The sequence below is a fragment of the Zalophus californianus genome, chromosome 2 (genome assembly GCF_009762305.2).
Source record: "Zalophus californianus isolate mZalCal1 chromosome 2, mZalCal1.pri.v2, whole genome shotgun sequence".
NCBI classification, from domain to species: Eukaryota; Metazoa; Chordata; class Mammalia; order Carnivora; family Otariidae; genus Zalophus; species Zalophus californianus.
Genome location: NC_045596.1, coordinates 152,373,064 through 152,397,723, shown reverse-complemented (window position 1 = coordinate 152,397,723; position 24,660 = coordinate 152,373,064). Strand labels below are relative to the sequence as shown.

At 45.3% G+C, this 24,660-nt stretch overlaps 1 protein-coding gene across 3 annotated transcripts in view; it reads right to left on the bottom strand.

Moving 5' to 3' along the window:
* Positions 1 to 2,742: 2,742 nt before the first annotated feature.
* The window catches only part of INTS9 (integrator complex subunit 9), a 104,247-nt gene continuing 82,329 nt past the window's right edge, over positions 2,743 to 24,660 (bottom strand). For 2 of the 3 annotated variants that reach the window (XM_027598017.1, XM_027598018.1), the window contains exons 9-17: positions 23,605 to 23,716; positions 21,024 to 21,204; positions 17,693 to 17,753; positions 13,743 to 13,914; positions 10,744 to 10,868; positions 8,585 to 8,752; positions 6,482 to 6,580; positions 5,199 to 5,336; positions 3,528 to 3,704 (exon numbers count right to left, since the gene is read on the bottom strand). In XM_027598017.1, the coding sequence (XP_027453818.1) occupies positions 3,528 to 3,704; positions 5,199 to 5,336; positions 6,482 to 6,580; positions 8,585 to 8,752; positions 10,744 to 10,868; positions 13,743 to 13,914; positions 17,693 to 17,753; positions 21,024 to 21,204; positions 23,605 to 23,716 (1,233 nt within the window). Of the gene's footprint in view, positions 3,705 to 5,198; positions 5,337 to 6,481; positions 6,581 to 8,584; positions 8,753 to 10,743; positions 10,869 to 13,742; positions 13,915 to 17,692; positions 17,754 to 21,023; positions 21,205 to 23,604; positions 23,717 to 24,660 lie in introns of all 3 variants that reach the window. The other variant, XM_027598016.1, reaches the window with a different exon arrangement.

The following is a 24,660-nucleotide window of genomic DNA, read 5'->3' as shown; positions in this document are numbered from 1 at the left end:
TGGCCTGTCTCTAGTTTTAGTTGCCACTTCCTCAGGAATTATAGTTGGTTATTTCTAACCTCATTGGGTTTAAAGAAGAGTAATGTTGTTTACCAAAGTTCCACTGCAGTGAATTTGATAACATCAGATGTTTCCTACCTACCCACAGTGTGGCATAAAATGATGAGACAACATTCAACTTTCTTTGTGGCCGCAGGGGAAAAACTGGACTCGGCGCCAGAGAGAAGTGTCTCCCTTTCCTACCCACCAGTTTGCTTGGCTTATAGGAATGTATCATCAGACAGCTTTGGAGGTTTCTTCACTCTTGTTTCTGTTGCTACTTCCACTGTAGTTTGGAAAGCCAACTCCTGCCTGTGTAGGACAACTGTGAAGTCCAGAAGCTTCAAGCTCCCAAGGGATCAAGGAGAGGCTAAGTAGCTGTTACCTTTACTTGAAAAGAAGTGGACTAAACAGGGCTGTCCCCCCTTCCCGGCCTGCTTCTGATCCCTGATACTGACATGTGACATTATGGTAAGGCAGATACCACCTACTGGCTATGTTTTGGGGAACGTTGCTTAATCTCTGCACTTCAGTTTCCCCATCCAACATCTTAATTGTAGCCCTGTGGAGAGACAGCTCTGAGGCAGGAGCGCCCAGCCAGGCCACACCGGATTCTTGACCCACAGAAATGGTGACATAATGCATGTTGCTTTAAGCCACTGAGTTTTGGTGTCATTTGTTACACAAAAATAAATACACCACTTCTTAGATTAAAAGAAATAATAAAAATGGGTTCCTCTTCACTAGTAATGGTTTTTCTTTCCTTTTTTTAAGAAAGATTTTATTTGACAGAGATGAGAGAGGGAGAGCACAAGCAGGGGGAGCAGCAGAGGGAGAGGGAGAGGGAGAAGCAGGCTCCTTGCTGAGGAAGGAACCCGACACGGAACTCGATCCCAGAACCCTGGGATCATGACCTGAGCTGAAGGCGGACGCTTAACCGACTGAGCCACCCAGGCGCCCCACAAGTAATGGTTTTTCAATGACTATTTCATCATTAGGATTTTGCTGGGCTTGAGTAGAAGTTGTTCTGGACGTCTAACTCTTCACCAGGTCAGCGTCCATAGTCAGTGGGCTGCATTTCCAATAGAGCCGCTGTCAGTGGTATAACGATGGTGTGGGGAGGCAGGTTCTGCTGTTCCTTCTGGATCTTCTACTAACCAACCTAGTTTGGTGTCCAAATATCTGAACTCTAGGCAGTTATTCATAACTGCTCTCTCCTAATTCTTGTAAGAGCCAGCTCTAGATTTTCTCTCTGCTCTAACACGATTTTTTGCTTCTTTGCTTCTTCCTGCCTCTCTGGCTTCTGCCACTCAGCAGGTGGTGGTGACTTGATTACAGTTTTTAGAATTTCTAAGTTATTACTGGCCTGTCAGTTTATGGACTGATTTGCATTTACATACTGTTTGTTTCTTCAGTAATCACCTCTTAAGGGATCAATGCCTTGGGCTCTCTGAGCAAGCCCATTAACAGACATCAAAGTTGGCCCAAATCCAAGTAAAATAAGCATTTTTATTTTCTTGAATTTATACTGCTTTCTCATTTTAAAAGATGTTTGAAATTTAACTTGATTTCTCTCAAAAGTTTTATTAGGAGGTATTCTACATGTGGTGCATATTTACAGTCTTGTCCTAAAAACAAAAGTAAGCTTTCATAGCAATGGCATGTCAATCTCTTGTAACGTCAATCTTCCCCCAAGGCTGTGGGCCCCCCCAGTTTATTCTGTAAATGCATCCTAGGCCCCCTGATTGATTGGAATGACCTGTACCTTGGAAAACGGAGGCCTGTCAAAGCTGAGCATTCCTGTGCCCGAGTCTGGCAAGGGAAACTGCTTGTTTTTCCTCCTCTCATGAAGAATCCCTCCTTTGGCAGGGCCATTCCAGAGAGAGAATGGTCAATCAACTCTCTCTAAAACCTGAGCCAGTAACAGGATTGTACATAGTTCTTGGCTCACTAAATTCCTTTGTGATGCAGAGCTGCTGGCCAAGTTGGGAGGACTGACTACTGACTGAATTTCAACCAGTCTAAAAAGATTGTGGGAACAACAGGCTGAACTGGGCCTGCTTCCGAGTTGACCAATTCTAAGACTTGTGCTCTTATCCCCCTTCCAATAATACTTGCAAAATCGGCACATGCGTCACAATTGATGCTGTTAGATGTCATCTGGTAAATATCGGTTTTAAGCAGCAGCAGCAGCAGCAGCATTATTGTAAATGTACTAGCCTACTATTAGAGGGGTCTATGGGCATCTGAGTTTAATGCTCTGCTTAATGCAGAGAATCCTGATCATCTGTGGCAAGGATTGACTAGTGGAGCCTGGGCTGTGTGTTCTGGACCTTTCCTCAGGTTAAGGCTGCTGTTACCAATCTGTGTTTTTTTTTTTTTTTTTAAGATTTTATTTATATCTTTATTTGAGAGAGCACACGCTGGGAGAGGGGCAGAGGGGGAGGGTGAGAGACAAGCAGACTGTGCTGAGGATGGAATCTGACAAAGGGCGTGATCTCAGAGTCCTGAGATCATGACCTGAGCCGAAATCGAGTTGGATGCCCAACAGACTGAGCCGCCCAACAGACTGAGCCACCCAATTGCCCCGTGTTGGTGTTTTTTATACAAACACAGCTCAGATAAAGTTAAGCACCATTTCATACAATTTAAGAAAAACATATCTGAGTTTTCTAAATAATGTTGGATTATATGCTTACATGCACCAAACTAAAATTTGCTATGGTATTTTTTTAAGTAGACTCCATACCCAGCATGGAGCCCAACATGGGACTTGAACTCACGACCTTGAGATCAAGAGTCAGACACTTAACCGACTGAGTCATCCAGGTGCCCCACTACAGTATTTTCTAAATTTATGCTGTTCTGTATAGTTTCATATTTTTTCAGATACTAAATCAATGTATACATTCTAGGTTCAACAGAGCACAGGTACTTCTATAAAAAATAAGTTTTATTAACAAAATGGGCTCACAGTATAAAATACATATAGATGGTTCATTATACCAATTTTTTTTTTGGATCATCTTTCTTATTAGGTGTAGCACTGTAGACAAGTAAATAAAACACAAGCAAAGACTAATTACCCCTGCCCAAGGCCTATGAAACCATGAAAAACAAACACAGACTGCTAACTCGGTCATCTTTTACCTCCCCTTCCACCATTAACCTCTTGGAAAGCTGCTTGTTACTCTTACGCTACTCCTCAGTACCATCCTGGCCACTCAAGAGAGGCAGAATTGGGAAGAAAATGAGTTTAAGTTTAAAGCAAAAGCTCTTGCCCAAAACAGTGCTAGAAATCTAGCTTAGGAGATTCTGGCTGTAACTGCTGATAATCACGTCCCTCAAGGGCCACTTCTTTATTTCTTAAGCCAGAGAACACCACAAAGACATGACTAACTTTTTATGCCCTTCCTCAGTTTGGGCTGGGCAGCCCCAGCGAAGGATGGCAGGATTTCAGTGAAGTAGAAATGGCTTAGATGTTCCATTTAGAACTTCTGTAGGAATTTGAGAACGAGGTCCCGCAGTCGTACCCTGAGCATCTCATCATTATCACAAATGATATGAGTCGAATCTTCCTCAATCTGGATGAGCGTCTCCGCTTCCTGGAGCAGGACAATATGGCCCTTCGCTGTGTCTTCTACCTTAATATCGCTGAAGCCATGCTGCTCCAAAAGAAGAAGAGAAAGGAGGATGATGGATACTCTGAAAGCAAGGGGCTGACTGAAAGGCAGGAGGATATTGCAGCAACTGACAGTTCTAAGAAAGGACACTTCCTAGACTTGGCTAAACTGAACCTTCTAGAAACTGTCATTTTTGATGCTCCCCAATATAATTCTTCAGACTTGTCACAGGACCTCCTACAACAACAGAATTTAAACACAGCTGCATATACTTTAAAAGAAGCCTCCAAACATGCAAAATCTCATGCAAAACACAACAAAACTTCTATAACCTGCATAAGCTTTTGTGAGTTACCTGAGGAGCACATCCAAGCACCTGGGTTCAGCCCATGCTGGGCTGTCCATCACCAGCCTCCGAACCATGCCAATGGTCCCTGATTAAAAAAAAAAAGCCTCATCCCATCCCAGGAAAACGCCATTCCTCAAAGCAAGATACCAATGGCCTTGTGATTTGGCAAATCCTTCTCGAGGAAGAAGGAGACAAGGCAGCACAGAAATACTTCTCTAACTACCTTAATGTGAGTTATAGAATTTTCTTACACATCACAACATGAAATTGAGAAAGAGGAAAAGAAGTAGAAATAAGACTGCTCTGCCTGAAAGGGACAGGTGCTAAGGGTCAATTTCTGGATGAGCCAGGCCGAAGAACTAAGTGAAGGTGTTTCTGGGAAAGCAAGCTGTTTCAAGCTTTAAAAAGAAACAAGTCAAGCTGAGTCCTACCAATAGGGGCCAGAGCAGCACAAAGTTCCGAGGAAGGAGCTGCTGCCGTGTTCACTGCATCACACGGGACACTCCCAGGCTAATTCCCATACAGTGTCCCCACCCTCAGGGGCCAGGAGGGCTGCGCAACGTGGCCGCAGTCTTTCCTTCAGGGACAAATTAAATCACTGATGGCCGGCTGCTGATCCGGGGCAGGGCCAGTGTCCTCCAGAGTTCCGCCGACTTCCTCCCTCTTCCGGCCTGTTGCTGGGCGTTGCTTCTCCCACTCCCAGGGATCCGGCCACATGGGCGCCTCTGCCCTCACTGCCCCCCAGTCCTGAGCCTCTCGTCTCTTGTGACACGGCCATGCTGGCGCTCTGACAGCAAGGGGTCTTCTTGGAAAGTGAGCCTTGAAGGGGCAGACCTACAAAGTCGTCTTTACCTGGCCTTTCCCACCTTGCTCATCGGTCGCATCTAGGTTTCTGAAGGGCTCCCCTGGTTAGTTCCCACAAGAAACGGGGTGGGGTGAGGTAGTCTCGTGGCCGAATCTGATGGGAAGGGGCTGGCAGAGAAGAAACAGGGGACCTATGGGGAAGGAGGGCATGGTCTTCTCTCACCTCGCTGGGGCCGTCCCCCCGTTCTGTTTCCCGCCATGACCCTGCATCAAGCAGATGCTTCAGGGACAGCAGCTCAGCTGGTGGACCCCGAGGAAAAAGCAGCAACACACACGAGCGAACAGCAGGGAGGCTGCTCCCGTGCGGCCTGGGTAGCGCTCACCTTCTCCAGCGTCTGCACGAACTGCTCTACGGGGATCGAGCCGCTGAGCAGGGGCTTCAGCACTTTGCAGTCCGGGATGTCCTCACTCGCCCGCTTTCTCTTCTTACCGCCGGTGGGCTGGGCCGGCCTGGGCGGGGGCTAGAGCAGGAGACAACGCAGATCCCATCAAGCACTCCACCCTGAGAGCGGGCAGTGCAGGGCCACGGCATGAGCCTGTCTGCCCAGCCCGCCCAGGACCCCGCTGCCTGGCCCGCGCCTGGCCCGCGCCATCCCCGCTGCGAGGTCAGCCAGCTCTGGAGTTCAGGGCCACCGTGGGCTGGGGGCTCCACCTGGCGTTCTTTGTAACAGAAGCTAACGCCAAAGCACCCACACAGCATCGGGGCCTTTCCTGACAGAGGGGTCTTCCTTTGATCAAGACTCATTTTTAAGTTTTAAATGATTCATTTCAGTATTTTCCAAGTAAATTCTTTAAATAATAAACTGTGTTGGCAACTGCTGGTGTAGCCAATGCCACCAGCGGTGGAGGCAGACTGATGGGTTAAAATGAAAGTCAGAGAAACTATCTACAAAGTGGCAGTAATGGAATTTGGTGAGGATGAAGTGGGAAGGTGAGAAATGATCATGGCAAGGGGCTCCCGTGGCGGCGCGCATATTTTACATGGCAGAAAAGTCCAAGTCTGAAAGGAGTTTTTCTCGGGGGGGGGGGGGCGGTGTGAGGACAAGGGCCTACAGAGTGACGCCTGGAGGCAGTAAACACGGTGAACTGGGGCACGAGGTGCCAGGGACAAGGTGCTGTGGCCTGTGGGCTGGGTTGGCTCACAGGTGCCCAGGTGCTTCCCGCTTCCCCAGGCGTGTTCTGTAGGGGAGGCCTCCTCCGGGGGGTGGGGGGGTGGGTTTCCCTGCTGCTCTGGGGGCTCCCCCCCTGCCCTGCCCCACGCCTGCAAGCAGCCCCCACCCCGCACTCTGCACTGCGGGTCTAGCGAAGGCGCCGCCGGTGCTTGGAGCCGGGAAGGGCACTTAGGATGATGTGCGGCCCCAGCTCTATGAATAATAGCTGCTCTTCCCATTTATCTCTCTGAGGCATGTGGCCAGAGAAACAAGTAGGGAAGAATTTATATGCCGTGTTCTCTGTGTTTCAAATCTAATCCATTAAGGAGTCTGGTCTCTGACTTGTGCTGGTTGGAGTGCCAGGACCACTGGTGGGGGGTGGCCTGGGGGGTTCCTCATCTTCCCAGGCTCCAGCGGCAACTCAGGGTGCAAGCCCAGCCCACCCTCCCCCATACCTGAAGGACGTGCTTGTTATCTTTCGTATGCAGCACAGCCGAGACGGTTGCCAAGGAAATGCCAGGCTTAATCTCCATGGGCACCAGCGCATCTGCAAGCTGGAAGCAAACAGGGTCTCAGGTGGGCTCACCTACATGTGAGGGACGAGGTGCTGCAGCTGAGCCATCCGAAGTCAGCACCAGGAGGCCACACGGGGAGCTCACGGATGGCTGGGGATGGCCAAGGCCAGCTTTCCACAGCCACCAGCTTGCTCGCAGCGCCGCGCCCCTGCCAGCCTGGTGGGAAAGGTGTGGTACCTGGCGCCATGAAGCTGAGCCATTAGTGACTGCCATTCCTCCTTTTCTTTTCTTTTGAACTTTTGTTTATATCATCGCAGTCTAAAATGATTACATGATTTTAAGGAAGAAGGTAAAAAAATTTAAAAATAGGTTTAATCAAAAATACATCACACATACAAGAAAGAAGGAGGTAAGAGAAGCGGAGAGAAAGGGGTGGTGGCGGTGGGTAAACTGGGCTGAGAAGAGGAGAGAAGGAGCCTGAGCCCAGTGTTCTTCGGCCTGCCCTGGGTGCTCTCCCTGGAGGCGGCCCATGACTCTCAGCAGCCACCTTGCGCAAGCCTGTGCCATCGCATGCCGGGACCCCAGGGTGCTGACCCTTCTGCTTCATCCTTTTGTTAGTCAACCCCCCAATGATACACCACCAATACCCTGCCACGGGCTCATCACCCGAGCTGCCACAACCTCACATCCACCTTCCAGGTGGCTTCCAGACCGCTCCTGACACTTCCACGGGATCTCTCAGAAACTGCTGAGGGCTCTTCCTTACTCAGAATACCTATCAGGTGCCGACTTTCCATGCCGGCCTCTGCCTCTGTCTGACCTCATAACCACCAGGTGACTAGTGTCAGGTAGGAAGGACAGGACAGCAGCATTTGGACTGAGTGAGCTAATTCCTCGAAATCTGACTTCTCCTAAAGGTGGAACACCCAACCATCTCTTTCCCTACCACCTGAGTCTGACGTGCACCCCTTCTCCGAGGCAGCTTTGGAGCTCCCCAACCCCACCACTGGCAGCGATGTGTGATCTTGTGAGAAGCCCTCGCTTCCAGGTTGAGTCGACTATCACTCTGACACATGTAGACCCCGGGCTGTGCAAGTCTCCTTTGTGTAAAAACAAAAGTGAATAAATATGCAAGACTCCATTTATGTTAACTATGAAGATCAATATCCCACAGACAGAGGACGCCGCTTAGGACATTTAAGAGGAATGTGAGAACTGTTTCACGAAATAAGGAAGCACACACAGCACGAGTGTGAAATGCTCCCCCTGGGAGACCCATGTCTGCTTCGGGCTCCCGACAATGCCTGTCCGCATGTGGCCTGGCAGCACTGGCCTGGGAGGTGTGGGGACAGCATTGTGGGGACATGGGCAGCCCCCTGAGTGAAATATAAGACTCCATTGTGCCACGAGGGACGTCTACCTAGAGCTCACAACCGCCACCACTCAGCTCAGACATGTCTGCGAGCGGGGGATGCATCCCTCGCTGCCCAAGACCAGAGAGAGAGTTTTCCCACCAGAACACATCCACAAGGGCTGGCACATCAGGTCGCCTGTCTTGCACTTACAGGGACAGAGGAGGAGGATTACGAGGAAGGTGCAGAGGACACACTCTCATTTGGGGGAGAAATAAGCATTCCTTAGCAGTAGCAAAACCTGAAGAATGGCGACAGATTTTAACCCCTGCATCTCATGCAGGCCTCTCCCAGGCAAAACTCAATGATGCTTTTAGTTCTCTCTACATTCCGTATAAGGACAAAGATTTCTGTGAAAGAATGTTTCTGAAAGCATGATTTATAATACAGAAAAAGCAGAAATCATAAATGTCCATAACTGAAGGAAGAGTTATGAGATGCACTTAAGATGTTAACAGCTGTTACTTCACTACACGAAAAACGAGAAGGCTCTGAAGACCCCACCTCCCTTCCCCGGTCCTCGCTTAAGGGTCTGCTTTCTGTGGCCAAAAGACAGCCACCTCTGGGACAGTCCTCTTCTGAGACTCAAGGGGAAAGCCCAGGTTTGACCATGAGAGAGAGAACGGCTCACCTCTGGCATGATTTCGATCTTCTCATAGCGACGCTTGAAAGGCAAGGCGAGGACCTCGGCCCGCCGGTACGACATGGCAGGCGGCTGGCAGTCGATCATCAGGTCCATCCGGTGGGACTGTGCGGGGGGTGGCTGTGTGTACTGCTCGGGGCAGACCACGTGGAGCGGCTGAGAACCGACGGGACAGGGGCAGGTGAGGGAGGCGGCCCAGCCATGGCCTCGTGCGCGCACGCTCGAACGCACCACTTTCACGCCATCTGACCTCTCCTCCTCTCAAACCCAAGTAACGGGGAGCAGGAGAGGTGAGCGCAGTGCGGGGAAAGAAGAATAAAAACTTCAGGGCAAAGCCCTCAACTGCCAGCCATGTAGACCAGTGGGGGAATCCAGTGCCTCGCTTTGCATTTGTTTTTATTTACTATTTTTAAGGCACTTTGATGGTGACTTCCATGGGTCTACTCTTAACTGGTCCTGAAGCCCCTGGAGGGCATAATCTTGTCACACCTACCATCACTGACTGGTGGGGACAGCTGGTGGCCAGTGGGCGACAACTGCTGACTTTCGGGCTAGTCTGATGTTCCGGGGTTGGGCTTTTTTCTGGTATCGGCAGATCCGCTGGTTTTCGACAGTGGGCACTGGTCAGGTCACATACTCAATTGTGTAGGACAGACTGAATCAGAGCTTTTTTCCAAAATATCTCTCTTTGTTATTTTGAGAGACAAAAATAGTAAACCAACGTCTACTTGGGACAAATACCACGCAACTGAAAATTGATCCCAGCAGCCCTGAATTCATTGTATTGCCGCTGCTTTTACTTAAGAGCCTGGAGCTGGCCTCAAGTTCCTGGAAGGAGGCCTTCCAGCAGGCCAACCAGCTGCGTTCAAAACAGCGCTTGTTCTGTTGGGCTCATCCTTGTCTCTTCCTGACCTGGGTGGTATGTTGTTAACTCCTCTCACAGCCAGCTGACGGCACGGTCTCAGCCTGAGGCCTCCAGCCGCCTTTCCCCCTTCTCCAGGGGAGACCAGGTGGCCTCCCGGCCCCACTGTCCCTGTGCTCCGAGGGGATCCATGAGCGCAGCACTGCTGTGGGGATGGCGAGAGGCCGGGGTGGGGGTCTCTTAGTCAACTGTCTCCGCCCGCATGCTGACGCGTACACGGTGGGCTATTGCATCACCAAACCGGCCCCAACTTATCCACTGCTCTGATCATGTCTAGAGAAAGCCCATATTCTTTCCTGTAGGGCCAGCGAGCGAGGAATCACCATTAGCCATGATCTCTGCATTCCCGGGGCTCTTCAGCTTCCCATTCCTTGCTACCCTTCCTCAAGAGTTCTGTGTTAGTGCCTCCCAACCCAAGGTCAAAGATTCTGGGAGGAGGAAAGCAAACTTCTGACCTGGGCTGAGGAAAGTGAAGGGACCTAATCATCCCTTGCTAAATTACTAGGTGAAGTGACAGGAGACATGCCAGGGCACTGTGGTGCTCATTTGAGCTCCTGAGGCAACGGGGAATGAGAAACCTTCCTCTGGCCTCGCTTCCTGGCCAGTCCCAAGCAGCCTCCCCACGCCCACTATCAGACATGCTGCTGAGCGGTTGCTCCCCACCCTCCCTCTCAGTTCTCCTGCTGTGCAGACAGCCTTCCTTTTACCGACCCATTTACCCAATTACTTCTGCCCTTTCTCTATGGCAGAAAGTGCAAAAGGAAAAAACACACAAAAGCAACAAAAAACCAAACCAAACCAAATCTCTCATAAAAAGCAAAGTAACCCAGTGTGTGGTACTCATCCACATGTACAACAGGGCCCAATCCAGGTCTCAGCTAAACTGTCTTTTGATCCATGAGGAGATTTCTAGAACGACTTTTTTGAGGGGAGAGGGGGCAACTTGCTTTTAACTGGACACAGAATTTTCTCATCAAAAATAATAGACTGTTTATGCTTTTTTTCCCTTCCACTTTTGATTTCTTTAGAACGGAAAGTTGCTTTCCGGGTGTAAAGCTCAGTGCTGTGAAGGGTAACTAAGGAGCACGCCAGCATGCTGCAGACATGTGAAAAGTGAGCCAGGCAAGAAATGCAGCAAGGCAGCCGGCCCTCACCCCACAGACGCATGAACCCCCCGGCGGTGACAGGGCCGTGCGGGGACACCCGCGAAGGGTCCCTTCCTTACCTGCACTTCCTTAAGCAGCTTGGACACTTGGATGAAATTCAGCCGTGTATCAATGGGGCAGTAAATGCATTTCATGGCCAAGGGCTGGTAGGGAGCCAGTGCTTCCAGGTAGGAGAAATCAGGTTCTAATGAGAGCACAAAAACAACATGTGAAATGCACACAACGGAGTCGCCGCCAAGTGAGGAGGCGGCTGGTGTGGTTAAGGCCAAGCAGACGGCCGCACGGTCGGGAGGCTGAGGCAGTGTAAGGCCGGTGGGAGCCGGGTTCCTTATCACTGGGGAGGAGGTCTTTCCACATAAGGACAAGGAGAGGCCCAAGTGAACAGCGCAGGGTGGATGCAGAATTGGACGGATGGGTGTGAGCTCAAGGCTTCCAACACACAGAGACAGAGGAGATAAACAAGCGGTAACTAAGTAAATGGGGGAGAAGGGAAAGCACTTCTTTACGACAAAAGGCCAAATAAAGGTAAAAGAAACAATGAAGGTAAAGAAAAAAAAATCCCCATTTGGCAACCATCACAGTAATAATTTTTTCTGACCAGGATCATCAATAGATGCTAAAAAAATTAGACAGAAATCTGGGGAAGACCAGGATATGTAGTCTCAAAGTGTCCATCTGCCCCGACCCCCAAGACAATGATTACATATAAAAATAGTGACCTCACAGTGGAGAAATCTGGCGCAGGCCACTCGAATCGAGTGCTCAGAGTTAACACGCAGGGATGAGACAAGCCACACACCACCTACTTGGCAGGATGCCCCAAGAGGGAAAAGAAAAGGACCCTGGCCCCACGTCACCATACGCTCCTGCTGCGGCCACTGTGCTCCTCTCAGCCAAGCCCCCGCGCAGCCTTCATGGCCCGTCTGTTCCCTCCGAACCACTCACCGCAGCCTGCTTGGCAGGGACAATCAATTCACTCGAGGAGGCTGTCCACCCTGAGCCAGAAGAACCGGCACATTTCTGGTGTGAAAAATAATACTCCGATTCCCAACAGCCTGTGCCCCGACGAGGACATCACTTCTTACAGCCCTCATGCGTACACTCACCTGTCCCACTACCTTATCCAGTGCATTTGGGAAAACTGATGGAACTTCCAGATTTTTAAACTGCTCCCCATCCAGCAGCTCCTCTTTCCTGAGAAGAACACCCCCAAATGAGACAAGCATTTGGGAGGGATGACAGACTCCCTTTTGACGTGGACTGTGTGAGCTTCAACCGTGCCACGGCTGTAATGCGATCCGAAACAGTGGTCTAAGACTCCTCTCTGACACAACCAGACCTCACGAATGACCTAACTGCTGCTCTGAAAGCCCCTCAACACCAGTTGAGATTTAAATTCATTATCCCAGGTGGTCACTGACCATCACACAGCCCTTGATTTCTTCCTAGCTGAAGGAAAATTCATACCATAGCCAATCCTCTAACTATGCCTGTGTAAACACTGTACCCACTGTCCTATCAGAGTCAACAACTCCTCACAAAGAATAGGAGAGACCCCTGCTTAGTCCTAATGTTCTCCGGATTGCCTCCCGCTTAGCAAAACTTGGCAATGGTGAGGTTCTGGGTACCATGAGTCAGTGTCTTGTGGCCTGACTTCCTCTTGGCCAAAGGGGGCTCGGGAAACAGAGAAGCAGCCCCTGACAGCTGCTTTTCTAAGCTCTCGTGACCCTTTCTACTAAGCCTTGCTGTTAGCCAGAGCTGGCCTATCACTCACGGCTAGGCCACGGTGTTCTCCTGTTGGACATACACAATTTCACAGAGCACTCACACCAGACATGGCCACTTGGTGACCACAATGGATCAAGACAACAACAAGAACCCTTTTGTAATCATGCCTGAACACAAAACCACAACACTGTTCCAACCCCAAAAGAAGCAATATTACCCTATCCTGGCTCCATTCTTCTTGCCTTCTAGATAAGAATTATTAAGATACTCAATCACATAACACTCCTGTTTCCTGACAGCAGCCAATCCAGAACAATGTCCCACAGCTGTGAACCCACCTCAAAATCAGCCAACACAAGCCCAAATCCATAGTTCTTTTCAACATGCTCTGAGATGCCTCCCACTTCCCCATGGTATGCGTCCTTCCCAGCTGCAGTGAGTTGTGATGCCACCTTTGTTTGACTAGTCATGTGGGGGAGGCCTCTGGCACTCCTCACCAACAGGCTGAGCCCAGGGAAGGGCCCCAGTGTCCCTGATCCTAAAGCGCTGGGGATGGAGTAGACTCTCGTCCATCATTCAAGTCTTAAAAGAAATGAGAAAGAAGTCAATTGATAACTTTCTTAACAGCTTTTATGTGCCAGGAACTGTATGAAGTGTCTTCTTATAACATTTCACTAAACGCACAGAGCCACTCAAGGAAGGAGCCAGCAATAATGCCATTTGATGAGGAAGGAAATGAGGCTCAGAGACATGGGTAACTTGGCTTCAGTTACAGTCCATTGGACCACATTCGGATCAAGGTTTTTTATTTCACTGCCCATAAGATTTCCAAATCCCAAGGCTGACTAAAGATCTAAAATTGATAAAATAATATAGTTATTAAGTAAAACCCCTGCTTGACCTCATGAAAGGATCTGTTCTACTTTGAAGGGTTTGTCTCCAGTAAGAAAACTGTAAGCCAGGGAAAACTATAACCAAAGGAGAGAGGCCCAATTCAGGAAATAATTCCTAAAGGGTAAAACAAGAGTGGTTACTAGAATTATTGCCATTCTTGAAACAGCATACAAAATCCTCACAAAAACATTTAAGTAGAAATCTGCCTCAGGGAAAAATCTCCAAAAACTGCTGTGAAAGTTTCGTCCAGCATAGTTTCCTAACAGTCCATCTTGCTCTAGTCCGACTCCTTCCCTTGTGGTTTCTTCACCCTTGGTATCTACGACAAATGAGTGTTCATACTTCTGTCTTACTGTAAAATTCGTCCATTGGTCTCCATTTGGTCGGTGTGTTGAGTGATGGCCCCAGGGGAAAGGGCAAGCTTTTGTTTGTTTACCTGTAAATATGACAGTGTTGAGACTCGACTTCCCCCAGAGCTCCATGAAGTGGACCACGTCCCCAAACCGGAGGGAGGGGTGCCCGGTGAACACCACGCACGGCTGGCGGAAATCACTGCTGAAGTCTCCGTGGAGGCTGGGGTAGTGCTTCAGCTTGTTGGTCTGAATGAGCTACAAGATGTACAGAGAAGCACAGGAAGAGACGTCAGCCCGTGCAGGCAGAGGCAAGAACTGCACAGCATGGCAGAGGGAGCAGAAGGAAATTACAAATATAAACAAATCTGATTGATATTTGTCAAAAACAGACATTGTCTACCTACAAGGTGACTTTCTGAACAGATGAGGCCTTCTGGTATGTATTAACATACTCAGGGGATACTTCTGTTCAGGCTGTTAAGGCCTGATGGAGTCTAAGTCTTCCTTTAGAGCTTCCTGACACTTCAAGCTCTGGCCCCAGAAGTTCCCAATAGGAGTTATTATTTGAAGTACAAGTAACTTTCCCAAAATACATGAATCACTAAGTTCTGTCAACAATAAATACCTCACACAAGGGAAATTATTTAGCTGCATAGGACCACCTCTTGAGAAGTTATAGCTGCAAGTTACTGCAGCAACTTCATAAAGACAAAGGCCAAATTGGCTTTCAGAAATTTAGATGTGACATGCTCACAACACAGAGCTGTGGGAAGATGTGGGCCATGCGCAGCCTCAGACTTGTCTCAAAAGTGTATGCTTTGAACTAAGAAGATCTCCCTTCCAGCACAATACCTGGCACTACTCTCCCAAAGTCATGCCCAACCCAAGGCAACACCACAGACAGCAGCCCCACATGGCGTCCTGTGACATGGCTCAGGAGCTCTTCCTGCTGCCCTGGCCCTGCCCTAACCCCCTACTCCAGCACCAAAAGGTCAGATGACAAACATCCTGATTTCAGAGACCCTATATACCTGCTAGGTCAAAGGGAGTACTGCCCTGAGATACTGTCTGATGGATAAAGAAATGGTCTGTGACACAACTTAATCTGAAGCAACCCATCATGCATAAGAGGGGAGCCCAGTCAACAACCCCAACTCCAAGTGAAGTCACCCCAATAGTGAGATGTGGCCACAATGGGACAACCCCCAAATGGGAGCCAAACTCTCTTCACTTTAAAGATTTAATCTTTAATTCAGAGAGACTGCTTTTACTAGTAACACTGCGACACTACCCCGGAGATCCCAATCAGGTGTCCGAGGTTGGATGGGACATGCATAGTAAACATGGAGCAAACGCTGAATTCCCACCTTCCTGCCAAGTTATATACAAGTAAGCTGATATTCTTTTTATAACCGATCTAGCCAAAATCATTCCTTGTCCCAGTTAAGTAAGGGTGAGCGCTGTCTAAAAGACTAAGCCTACTGTATCCATTGCTGTCAAGGAGATGAATGAGATTCTAAGAATAGCAGTGGGTCTTTGCACATAACTTAAATCACTTTTTGGTCATTACCTACAGTTCCTGAAGTTCTTTCTTCTGATCAATGCACAGAAACTAAGATAAATTCATCTCTCTCTCTCTTTTTGGTTTTGGCCAATTGGATCTACCTTTCCAGCTGACTTACTATATTTGACAATCCAGAATTACCTCTGCACTTCTTTAAGGTCTAAACCGCACAGGCAATGAAGCTGTAGGGTAGGAATTCTGTAATTTTTTTTTATCAGTACTAAGGGCAGAACTGTATTTTCTCATGGGCACTGGTCACAGTACCCAGAGTCAACTCCATCATGCCCTAATGTTGGCAAGTGCATTTCAGGACCCCTGTTCACGCCACTATGGTCTTTTCATATTCATTACTGTAAACAGGACAAAGGTCATCTGTGACATAGGTGGGTAAGAATGTATAGCAACACTCTTAGAAAACAAAGAAAGGCTAATTGTTGATAGGAGGGGAGAAAAACAGACTTTCAGTGGTAAAATCAGCCACAAAATATGTTTTGCCACACTTAATTTTCTGACATTACTTCATTTTTAGCCTGAATTTCACTGCGGTAATGGCAGAGCTTGCAAATACCGTGGCTACTGTAACAGTGTGGGGACTAAAAAATGACTTTCTTAGAAATTGCCATGTGAAATTCTGGTTCGGTTAAAATCCTCTGGAGTAGGAATAAGTAAGAATAGTACGAGTTGTCAAGTTTTAAACAGTTAGCAGGATGTTTGTTGCAATTTTCTCAGAAATTCCCCTTTGCCCCTTTCCAGTTACTGTTGCCCCATCCCTACCTCCAAGGTGACCACTGTGCTGGCTCCCGATACCATAGATGAGTTTTGTGTTTTTGAACTTGTATATAAAGAAAATCACATGGTGTCTACTCCCTTCTGTCTGACTTATTTCACTCACATCGTGTTTATGAACTGTGTTTACATGACTATATGTAATTGGAGTTCGTTCATTCTTACTGGTGTAAGATATTCCACTGTGTGAATATACCACAAAGTCCACTAGACTGTTGACGGCATTTGGGTCTATTTCTGAACTACTACTAAGAGTGCTCTCAACATTTCTGTGCATCTTTTGGTGACACACCTATGTATTTCTGTTTGGTATGTACTTCAGAAACAAAACTGCTGAGACAGAGAGTACGTTATGTGTTTAGCTTTAGCAGATACTGCCAGTTTCCTAAAGTGGTTATGCCAATTTAAACAACCTTTTAAAAAATATAACAAAAAACTGGGCGTAACTCTTGTCAGATAGTAAGAGAATTGTTAAGTATATTACAAAATGTCCATATGATATGCTCCAGAATACTAGGCAGCAATAATAATGATATGAGGCACACAGAAAAATGTCCATGATACACTATTTGGTGAAAAATATAATGAAAACAAAACTGGGACAAAGCTATATAAAAACACTCATCTGTTCTATGAGAAAGGTATAATTTTTCCATTTTTAAGAAACAGAGGTATAGGGGAGCCTGGGTGGCTCAGTCGTTAAGTGCCTGCCTTTGGCTCAGGTCATGATCCCAGGGTCCTGGGATCGAGCCCCACACTGGGCTCCCTGCTCAGCGGGGAGCATGCTTCTCCCTCTCCCACTCCCCCTGCTTGTGTTCCCTCTCTCGCTGTGTCTCTGTCAAATAAATAAATAAAAATCTAAAAAAAAAAAAAAAGAAACAGAGGTATAACTGACATATAATGTTGTATTAGTTTCAGCTGTACAGTATTTTATCTATTGTGAAAAAATCACCACAGTAAGCCTAGTTAACATCCATCACCATAAATGTTATAAACTTTTTTCTTGTGAGGAGAACTTTTAATATCTGCTCACTACAGTCACAATGCTGTGTATTACATCCTATGACTTATTTATAAGTAGAAGTTTGTTCCTTCTGACCCCTTATTTTCTAAAAACTTAAATGTTATTATTTTCATCATTAAAGCTTCACATATATGGTCAACATAACTAACTGGAAAGAAGACTTTACACAATAAATAAATCTGTCATTATGTAAAAAAGTTAGTAGTGGGTATTAGATAAAATTCCTCACCCGGTCAACAGAACAGAGGTAGGTTATGAACTGCAGACACATACTGGTACTATAATGTGTTAATGACAAGAGAGAGTAGTGAATCTTGAGTTAGAGTACTTCCCAGTTATCTCACATGGGAAACAAAGGGCTACATGAGCTTATGTAAGGATTTTTTAAATTTTTATTTTGAGAGAGAGAGAGGGAGAAACAGAGGAAGGGGAGAGGGAGAGAGAGAGAATCTTAGGCAGGCTCCATACCCAGTATGGAACCCGAAGAGGGGTCTCATGACCCTTAGATCATGACCTGAGCCAAAATTAAGAGTGGGACACTTAACTGACTGAGCCACCCAGGCACCGCAGGATTTTTAAAAATCCGATGACCTACTATCTCCATCTCGAACCATTTATCTAGTTTTTCTTGCTCTCACCCGATAATGCCATTTTCTTACCTCTGCATGAGGAAAAGGTGGTTCTGGGAGATACACCTTGGTCTGTTTGTTGTGACAAAGCCTTTTAAAGAGGAAAAGCAGATGAGCTTGTTAGGTAGAGCACACAGGGGCGTTTGCTGCCACCTAGTGGTAGCAGCGCAAACACCACTAAAGGTTACTTAAAATCTTCCTGTTAGGGAATCTCGCTGTGACTAAAAGCCAGCGCCTATAGAGTATTCAGAACATAAATGTCTTGTGTGCATTTTTTAACTCTTAAATTACTCAATACACTTTTGCCTTAAAAATAAGCCTGTTATTTTGGAATAGTTTTAGATTTACACAGAAAAGTTGCAAAGACAGTCCAGACTTCCCTTGTGCCCTATACCCAGAGTCCCCTTCATGTTAACATCTTACATAACCACGATCCGTTTGGTGAACGAAGAAATTAACATTACTGCATTACAACCAACTAAATTCCCATTTTGTTTGGATTTTTACCAGTTTTTCCACTAATGTCCTTTTCCCATTGCAGGATCCAATTCAAAGTATCCTTTGATTCTGTCCTAGCCTATCCTTGCATTCATTGTGATTGCTTTTGAGGACAAAGTGACAGGTTTTTTTCAGACACACAACTTGCTATTTTGCACGCCCACTAAGTGTTTTAGGTAGTCTATGCTCTTTCTTGGCCAGGTCTGACATTTAAAATACGGAAATGTCTGAATAAAGCAATTGTGGCAAAAGTTAACAACTGATATCAAGACTCATGGGTGTTCTGTAGGTTTGGCATTTTTAAAAGTAAGAAAAAAATATATGTAGTGATGTATGTTTGTTAGCGCCCATCTGTGAGAATTCTACTAAAATAGTATTAAAGTATTTCAATAGTTCTAACAGATACTACTTTTGGGGGAGTAGTTCAGGACTTCAGGGTTTGGGTTTTATATTAACTTCATTAATACTACTTTTTAATTTTTCCTACACTTCGCTTTCTTTAATCTTGATTAAAAAATCACTTTATATGTTTTTTAGAGGAAGATGTAAATATAGAAGGAAGATACTTTCGGAGGGTTACTTTATATTATATATATAGTTCTAAACAGGAAGATAAAACTCTTAAACTCAGGAAGAGAGGCAAATACAAGATGTTCATTTAAGGTTTCTTAGATTGTTGCAAAGGATATTATGCTGCCTTAGTTAGCATCAATATAGAAAACTAAAGTATTTCTGTCAAAAAAAAAAAAAAACAACCAAAAACAAAAACCTAAATGCCTTGTGGTATCCTGGACTAGATCCTGGGACTGAAAACATATTAGTAGAAAAATTGTACAATCTGAATAAAGACTGGAGTTCAACTAATAATAACATGCTAATGTTCATTTCTTAGTTTTGGCACGTATATATGGCCACGTAAGACGTTAACATCAGGGGAAGCTAAGTAGAAGGTATATATAGGTGTTCTCTGCACTATCTTTGCAACTTTTCTGTAACCCCAAAATTATTCCAAAATAACTTTATTATTTAAAAAAACAAAATCAAAGACAAAATCCAAAGTGCCAAGATGGGAAAAAAAGTCTGCAGAAATATAACAAAAGAATAGAGTTCAGATACAATGGTAAGAGAAGTTTAACACCTCTAATATGTAAAAAGGGGACAATTTACAGAAGCCAAAAATCTTTCTGGAAAGCAATTTAGATCTGTATAACGAACATTAAAAAATATTTATACTCTTTGTTCCAATAATTCCACATTTAGTAATTGGCCTAAAGCAGAAGATGCAGTCATATATACATAAAAATGATATTAATTGAAGATTTGTTACTAAAAAGAAAAAACTGGGCCAAGCCTGTCTGTCCAACGACAACAATTAAGTAAATTATATGATATACAAATGAGGTACAAATAATGTAATAATGCAGTCATGTAAAAACTATGTTCTTGAAGATTTTATAATGCTCTAATCTCATATTAAAATTTTTAAAAGCAGGATCCAAAATTAAATAATCAGCATGATCCTCATATAGAAAGAAAAAATCCATCAAAATGCCAACAGTGATATTATTTCTGGAGATTGGGCTTATGGGTTTTTTCCTCTTTCCTGTAACTTGTATTGTTTTCTATAGTATATGTGTTTACACATATATTAGAAATGAACAAATAAAAAGACCCAGAAACACAAAAACACCCTATATTAATTTTCATGGTCCTGATTTCTCTCCCATCAGATATGCTGACAAGAACAGCATGCAGTGGGGCAGGGGTGGCCTTGGGTAGCACACCAGCACCTGGGCCTCGCAGGGCTGGCCCTGGAGTGTTTTACTAAGGATCTGGATGAGGAAATTCAGAACATGCTAATTGTGCAAGTGATACTTAGGGTGGACTGCTAATTATTCAAGATTAACTTCCCATGTTGGGGGAGAAAAGACCCTATGCAAAGAATAAAATTCAATAGGTACCAATAAAAGTGACAGCCCTAAGGACAAACATGAATAACATGCACAGGGGATGGAGAAGCTTGTTTGAATTGAGAGAAAGAAAAAAGGACCTTGACTACAACTAAAAGGGGAGGGAAGAAATGCCCTTTAAAAAAGGAGGAGTGGGGAGGCAGTATACGGAACAAGTTACTACAGAATGACGTACAAATTCCTTTTTAATGAGAAACTCAGTAGAATACTGTGTCCACTAGGCTCCCACACAACTAAAATGGATTAAACACACCGGTGTATGTGTCATACCCCCGTCTAGAAACTCCACTCTAAGGCACTGTTAGGTCGACTGTAAAAGTTAATGTATTTCCCCCATCCCTCCCTTCTTTTGGCCAGGTAAGTTAGATTCAGACGTGCATCTAAATAATTCTAACAGGGTTCACTGATTTCATCCTATACAATCATTTACCCACCTTAGGACTGGATCAAATAATTTCCTACTGTAATAAAACTTAATTTTGTCAAATATCATGCTATTGAAATGAAAAAAAATCCAGCCTTTCTTATCAGATTTGGTGTTATAAATTCCAGACAACATGAGCTTGGGTTTTGAGCTTCTAGAATGTCACTTCACTTTGTAACAGGCAGAGGGTAGCATGTGAGAGGATGATTTTGAAAGTGCTGGCTAAGTTAAATCTTTGCCTTTCATCCTTCTCTCCTTGATCACTATTCTTCTACATCCTAGCAACATAACAGCTTTGGCTTTCACTAATACAATTTTCACATCACAGACATGGAAAGACAACAAAATGTAAGTCTCATAATGCAAGGAAAAAGAACCTATTTCTATTCTTTTTTAATTAAAAAAACTTTTTACATTTTCATTCTTATTGCTTGAATGTGCTGAATCACGGAGAAGAACAGAGACATACCACTCAGCAAAAATCTGGGAAAACTCAAGTGAACTGTTGGCCACCGGGGAGATGAAGTAGAAAGGGATGTTGGAGAGGCCGGCTGAGTCAATGTACTGATACAGACATTCCAAGAGGTCATAGATCACGCCGGAAGGGTAACAGGGCACCAACACGTTTCCTCCATTCCGGACTGTCAGTGCTAGAAAAGTTGAAGCCAGAGAGAAAATGGTGGCATTAAAAGAATAGTTTTATAAAGGTACAACAAAACTTTAAAAATAATATTTGGATTTCTTTAATTTTCCTACTTCTGTTCATACAATTCATTTCCCATGGATAAGGATGTGTTTCTTTTGAAGAACAGCACAGAGGTGGGAGAATCCAGAGGCTAACTTAACCATCAGCTGGGTTTTTACTGGATGTCTCAGTCCCTGGGAACAGGGTGTGCAGTGAAGGGTTTGGGTTTTAAAGGTTACCAATGGCAGCCGAGCTTCAGGACAGACCCTCCAAGCTCCTTTTCTTTTTAGCTCCTGCTCAAAACTTTGCTGGATTTGTCTCTGCTCAGTCTCTGACCACTGCTGAATGACCTATAAGGAAATAGGCCAAGTTTTTCCATTTGACTCATTTTAGGCATTTTCTTTCATTAATGTGTTATCTGTGAGAAAATCCTCCATACTTTAAATACTTAAAACAAGTTATCAAATGAGGAATTGCAACTTATGGGTATAATCATATTAGAAGTTATAACTGGCTAAAAAAGAAAAAAAAAAACAAAGCTCTTTTAAGTTTGTTTTTTGTTTGGTTTCCAAAACAAACTGAAACACACAGCTTTTGGGTATAGATCTTGAAGCCTCTGATGTCTTGGATCCTCTTTGTTCCCAGGTCTGACACACAGGCTCTCCGAGATGCAGTACCCCAAGCACTGGTTGACTTGCCATTACGAGACTATGGTACTGTGGTGGGAGACAGTGGTCAGGGCTCCAGAGGCCTGGCTCTACTCCTGCCTTTGTCACAAGCTATAGGATCTTGCATAAGCCACTGATACCTGGCTGGGCCTGTTTCTTGATTGGTTATGAGAGGAGTGAACTAGATCAGTGGTCTTCAAGCTTTAGTGTACATGAATATTGCCAGGGAACATGTTAAAAATGCAGGTTTTCTGCTGGGTCTCTCCTCTCCCCAGAGAATCTGACTTACTAGGTCTGTGGCAGGGACTCCAAACTGCATCTTTAATAGGTGGCCTCAATGATCTTGAGGCAAGTGGTTAGTGGACTTTGAGAACCAGGAAATTAGATGTAAGGCTCCTTTAAGATCTAAAGTTCTTTGAGTCTATGATTCTAGATTATAAACAAACGAACATACAAATTAAAGATGCTATTTGAGACAAGTCCAATAATTTTTTTCAAGGAAGAATAAATTGTGTTCGGCTTAATATCAGCAAAGAACAAAAAAGTTTGGCATGGGCAGGTGAAATTTCAAAGCATACTGCCTTTCATGTAAATATAAGATGACTATTTCTTTCCCCCAGAGCAGAGGTGACAGCACTTACAGTTGCTAGGGGTGGAAGGTCTGAGCTCATTAATCCCTCTTTGGTAACCGTCATGGACTGAAGGTCTGTGTCCCCCTAAAATTCATATATTGAAGCCCTAACTCCCAATGTGATAGTACTGGGGGTGCGTGCTTTGGGCAGTAACTGGGTTTAGAGGAGGCCATGAGGGTACAGCCTCCATGACGTGATTAGTGCCCTTACAAGAATAGGACGAGACACGAGAGTTGCTTCTCTCTGCCAAGTGAGGACACCCTTGTGGGCATCTACAAGCCAGGAGGAGGGCCCTCACCAGAACCTGACCATGCTGGCAACCTGATCTCAGACTTCCCAGCCTCCAGAACTAAGAGAAATAAATGTTGTTCAAGCCACCCAGTCTATGGTATTCTGTTACAGCAGCCCAAGCTAAGACAGTAAGCAACCTATACTTTTCCACAAAGAAGGGCAGGATTTCTAGATTTTACTGACAATTATATCCAAAGAAACATATATTTCTTGTAGGTAGCAAACACCCAAGTCTCTCCCCCAAATTTAGTCTTCTCTCAAAGAAAAAATAACACCAACCAAATACTGGTGGAAAAAAATGATGTGTTCAGCGTTTTGCTGTTGTGAATGCAAAGCATTAACGGTCTTTTCAATCTGCTATTATCTGCAAAGCAAAGATGTGATTCTTCCCTTTTTTGACAACCACCACCTTGTATGCACGCCCGTCCTGCCCCCAAATCCCACCACAAAGCAAGAAGAATAAATAAGAATTTTCAACATAAGTGAAGTGGGAGAATGTTGAGTATCTGTTGCATAAAAGTGCTAAACACTTGAATTGACTCTTACGACAACCATTCTAACATTCTTCAGATTTCTGTTGCTTAAGAATTGGTTTTGCTGACAACAGCAAGCTTTGAAGGACAGGCGAGAAGGGTGGAGTAGACGGGGGAAAAGCTTTGAAACGCTGGAGGATGTGAATGTGAAGGGAAGGAGCACAAACTACTGCAGAAGCAAGGTATCCAAAAGCAAACCTAGCACACCTCATCACATCCACAGTACGAGCTGGTCACATACCCAGATTGCTGCAGAACTCTCCCACCATGCCGTCTGGGTTCGCGGTGGGGATCTGGGTCAGGCCTGTCAGAATGAGAACGTCACTGTTTTTGAGAGAAGCTTGGTCCATAGGCTGAAAAACCAGAGAGAACTCTGCTTAGTAATTCAAAAAGAAATGGTAAGTATAAGTAGTAAAGGAAAAAAAGAATACAGTCACTGTTCTGTGATCAAATCATTGTCGTGTCCTCTTACTTCCTCTAATGAAGTCTGTCTGGGAACAGCAGCGGGGACGACCACACACCAGAGGAGGCAAGACGGAACTTTACAGAATGATAAGAGTTCCATGCCTCAACTGGTGTGGGGATCACATAATGTGAAAATTCATAGAACTGTATGTTTAAGATCTTTGGGTTTCACCATACATAAATTTTACCTCAATTAAAAAAAAAAAAAGAATGGGGCGCCTGGGTGGCTCAGTCAGTTAAGTGTCTGCCTTTGGCTCAGGTCATGATTCCAGAGTCCCAGGATCGAGCCCCGCATGGGGCTCCCTGCTCAGCGGGGAGTCTGCTTCTCCCTCTGCCCCTCACCCTGCTCTTGTGCTCTCTCTCACTCTCTCTCAAATAAATAAAATCTTTAAAAAAGGAAAAAAAAAAACAGCTTCCTATCTCAAATTTCTAGAACACATTGCTCTTTTCAAAATGCTATCTCACACATATCATTGGTGGGTCTCCAACCTGAGTGTGTATTAGAATCACCTGGCGGGTCTGCCGAAATATGGATTGCTGGGTGCCACACCCAGAGTTTCCGATTCAGGTTTAAGGTGGGCCTAAGAATTTGCATTTCTAACAAGCTCCCAAGAGATGCTCCTGGTGCTGGTCTAGGGATCATGCTTTGAGAACCACTGCACTGTATAATCTGATTCTCAACACAACTCTGCAAAATGAAAACAAGCGTTTAAAAACTTGAAATAAATACATGAAATAAGTTTACATTATGAAAATGCAAACTGGGACTCAGAGAGCCAGGCGATTTTTCCCAAGTATCCATGGCAGAGGAGCCAGGAAGAACGCTGAATTA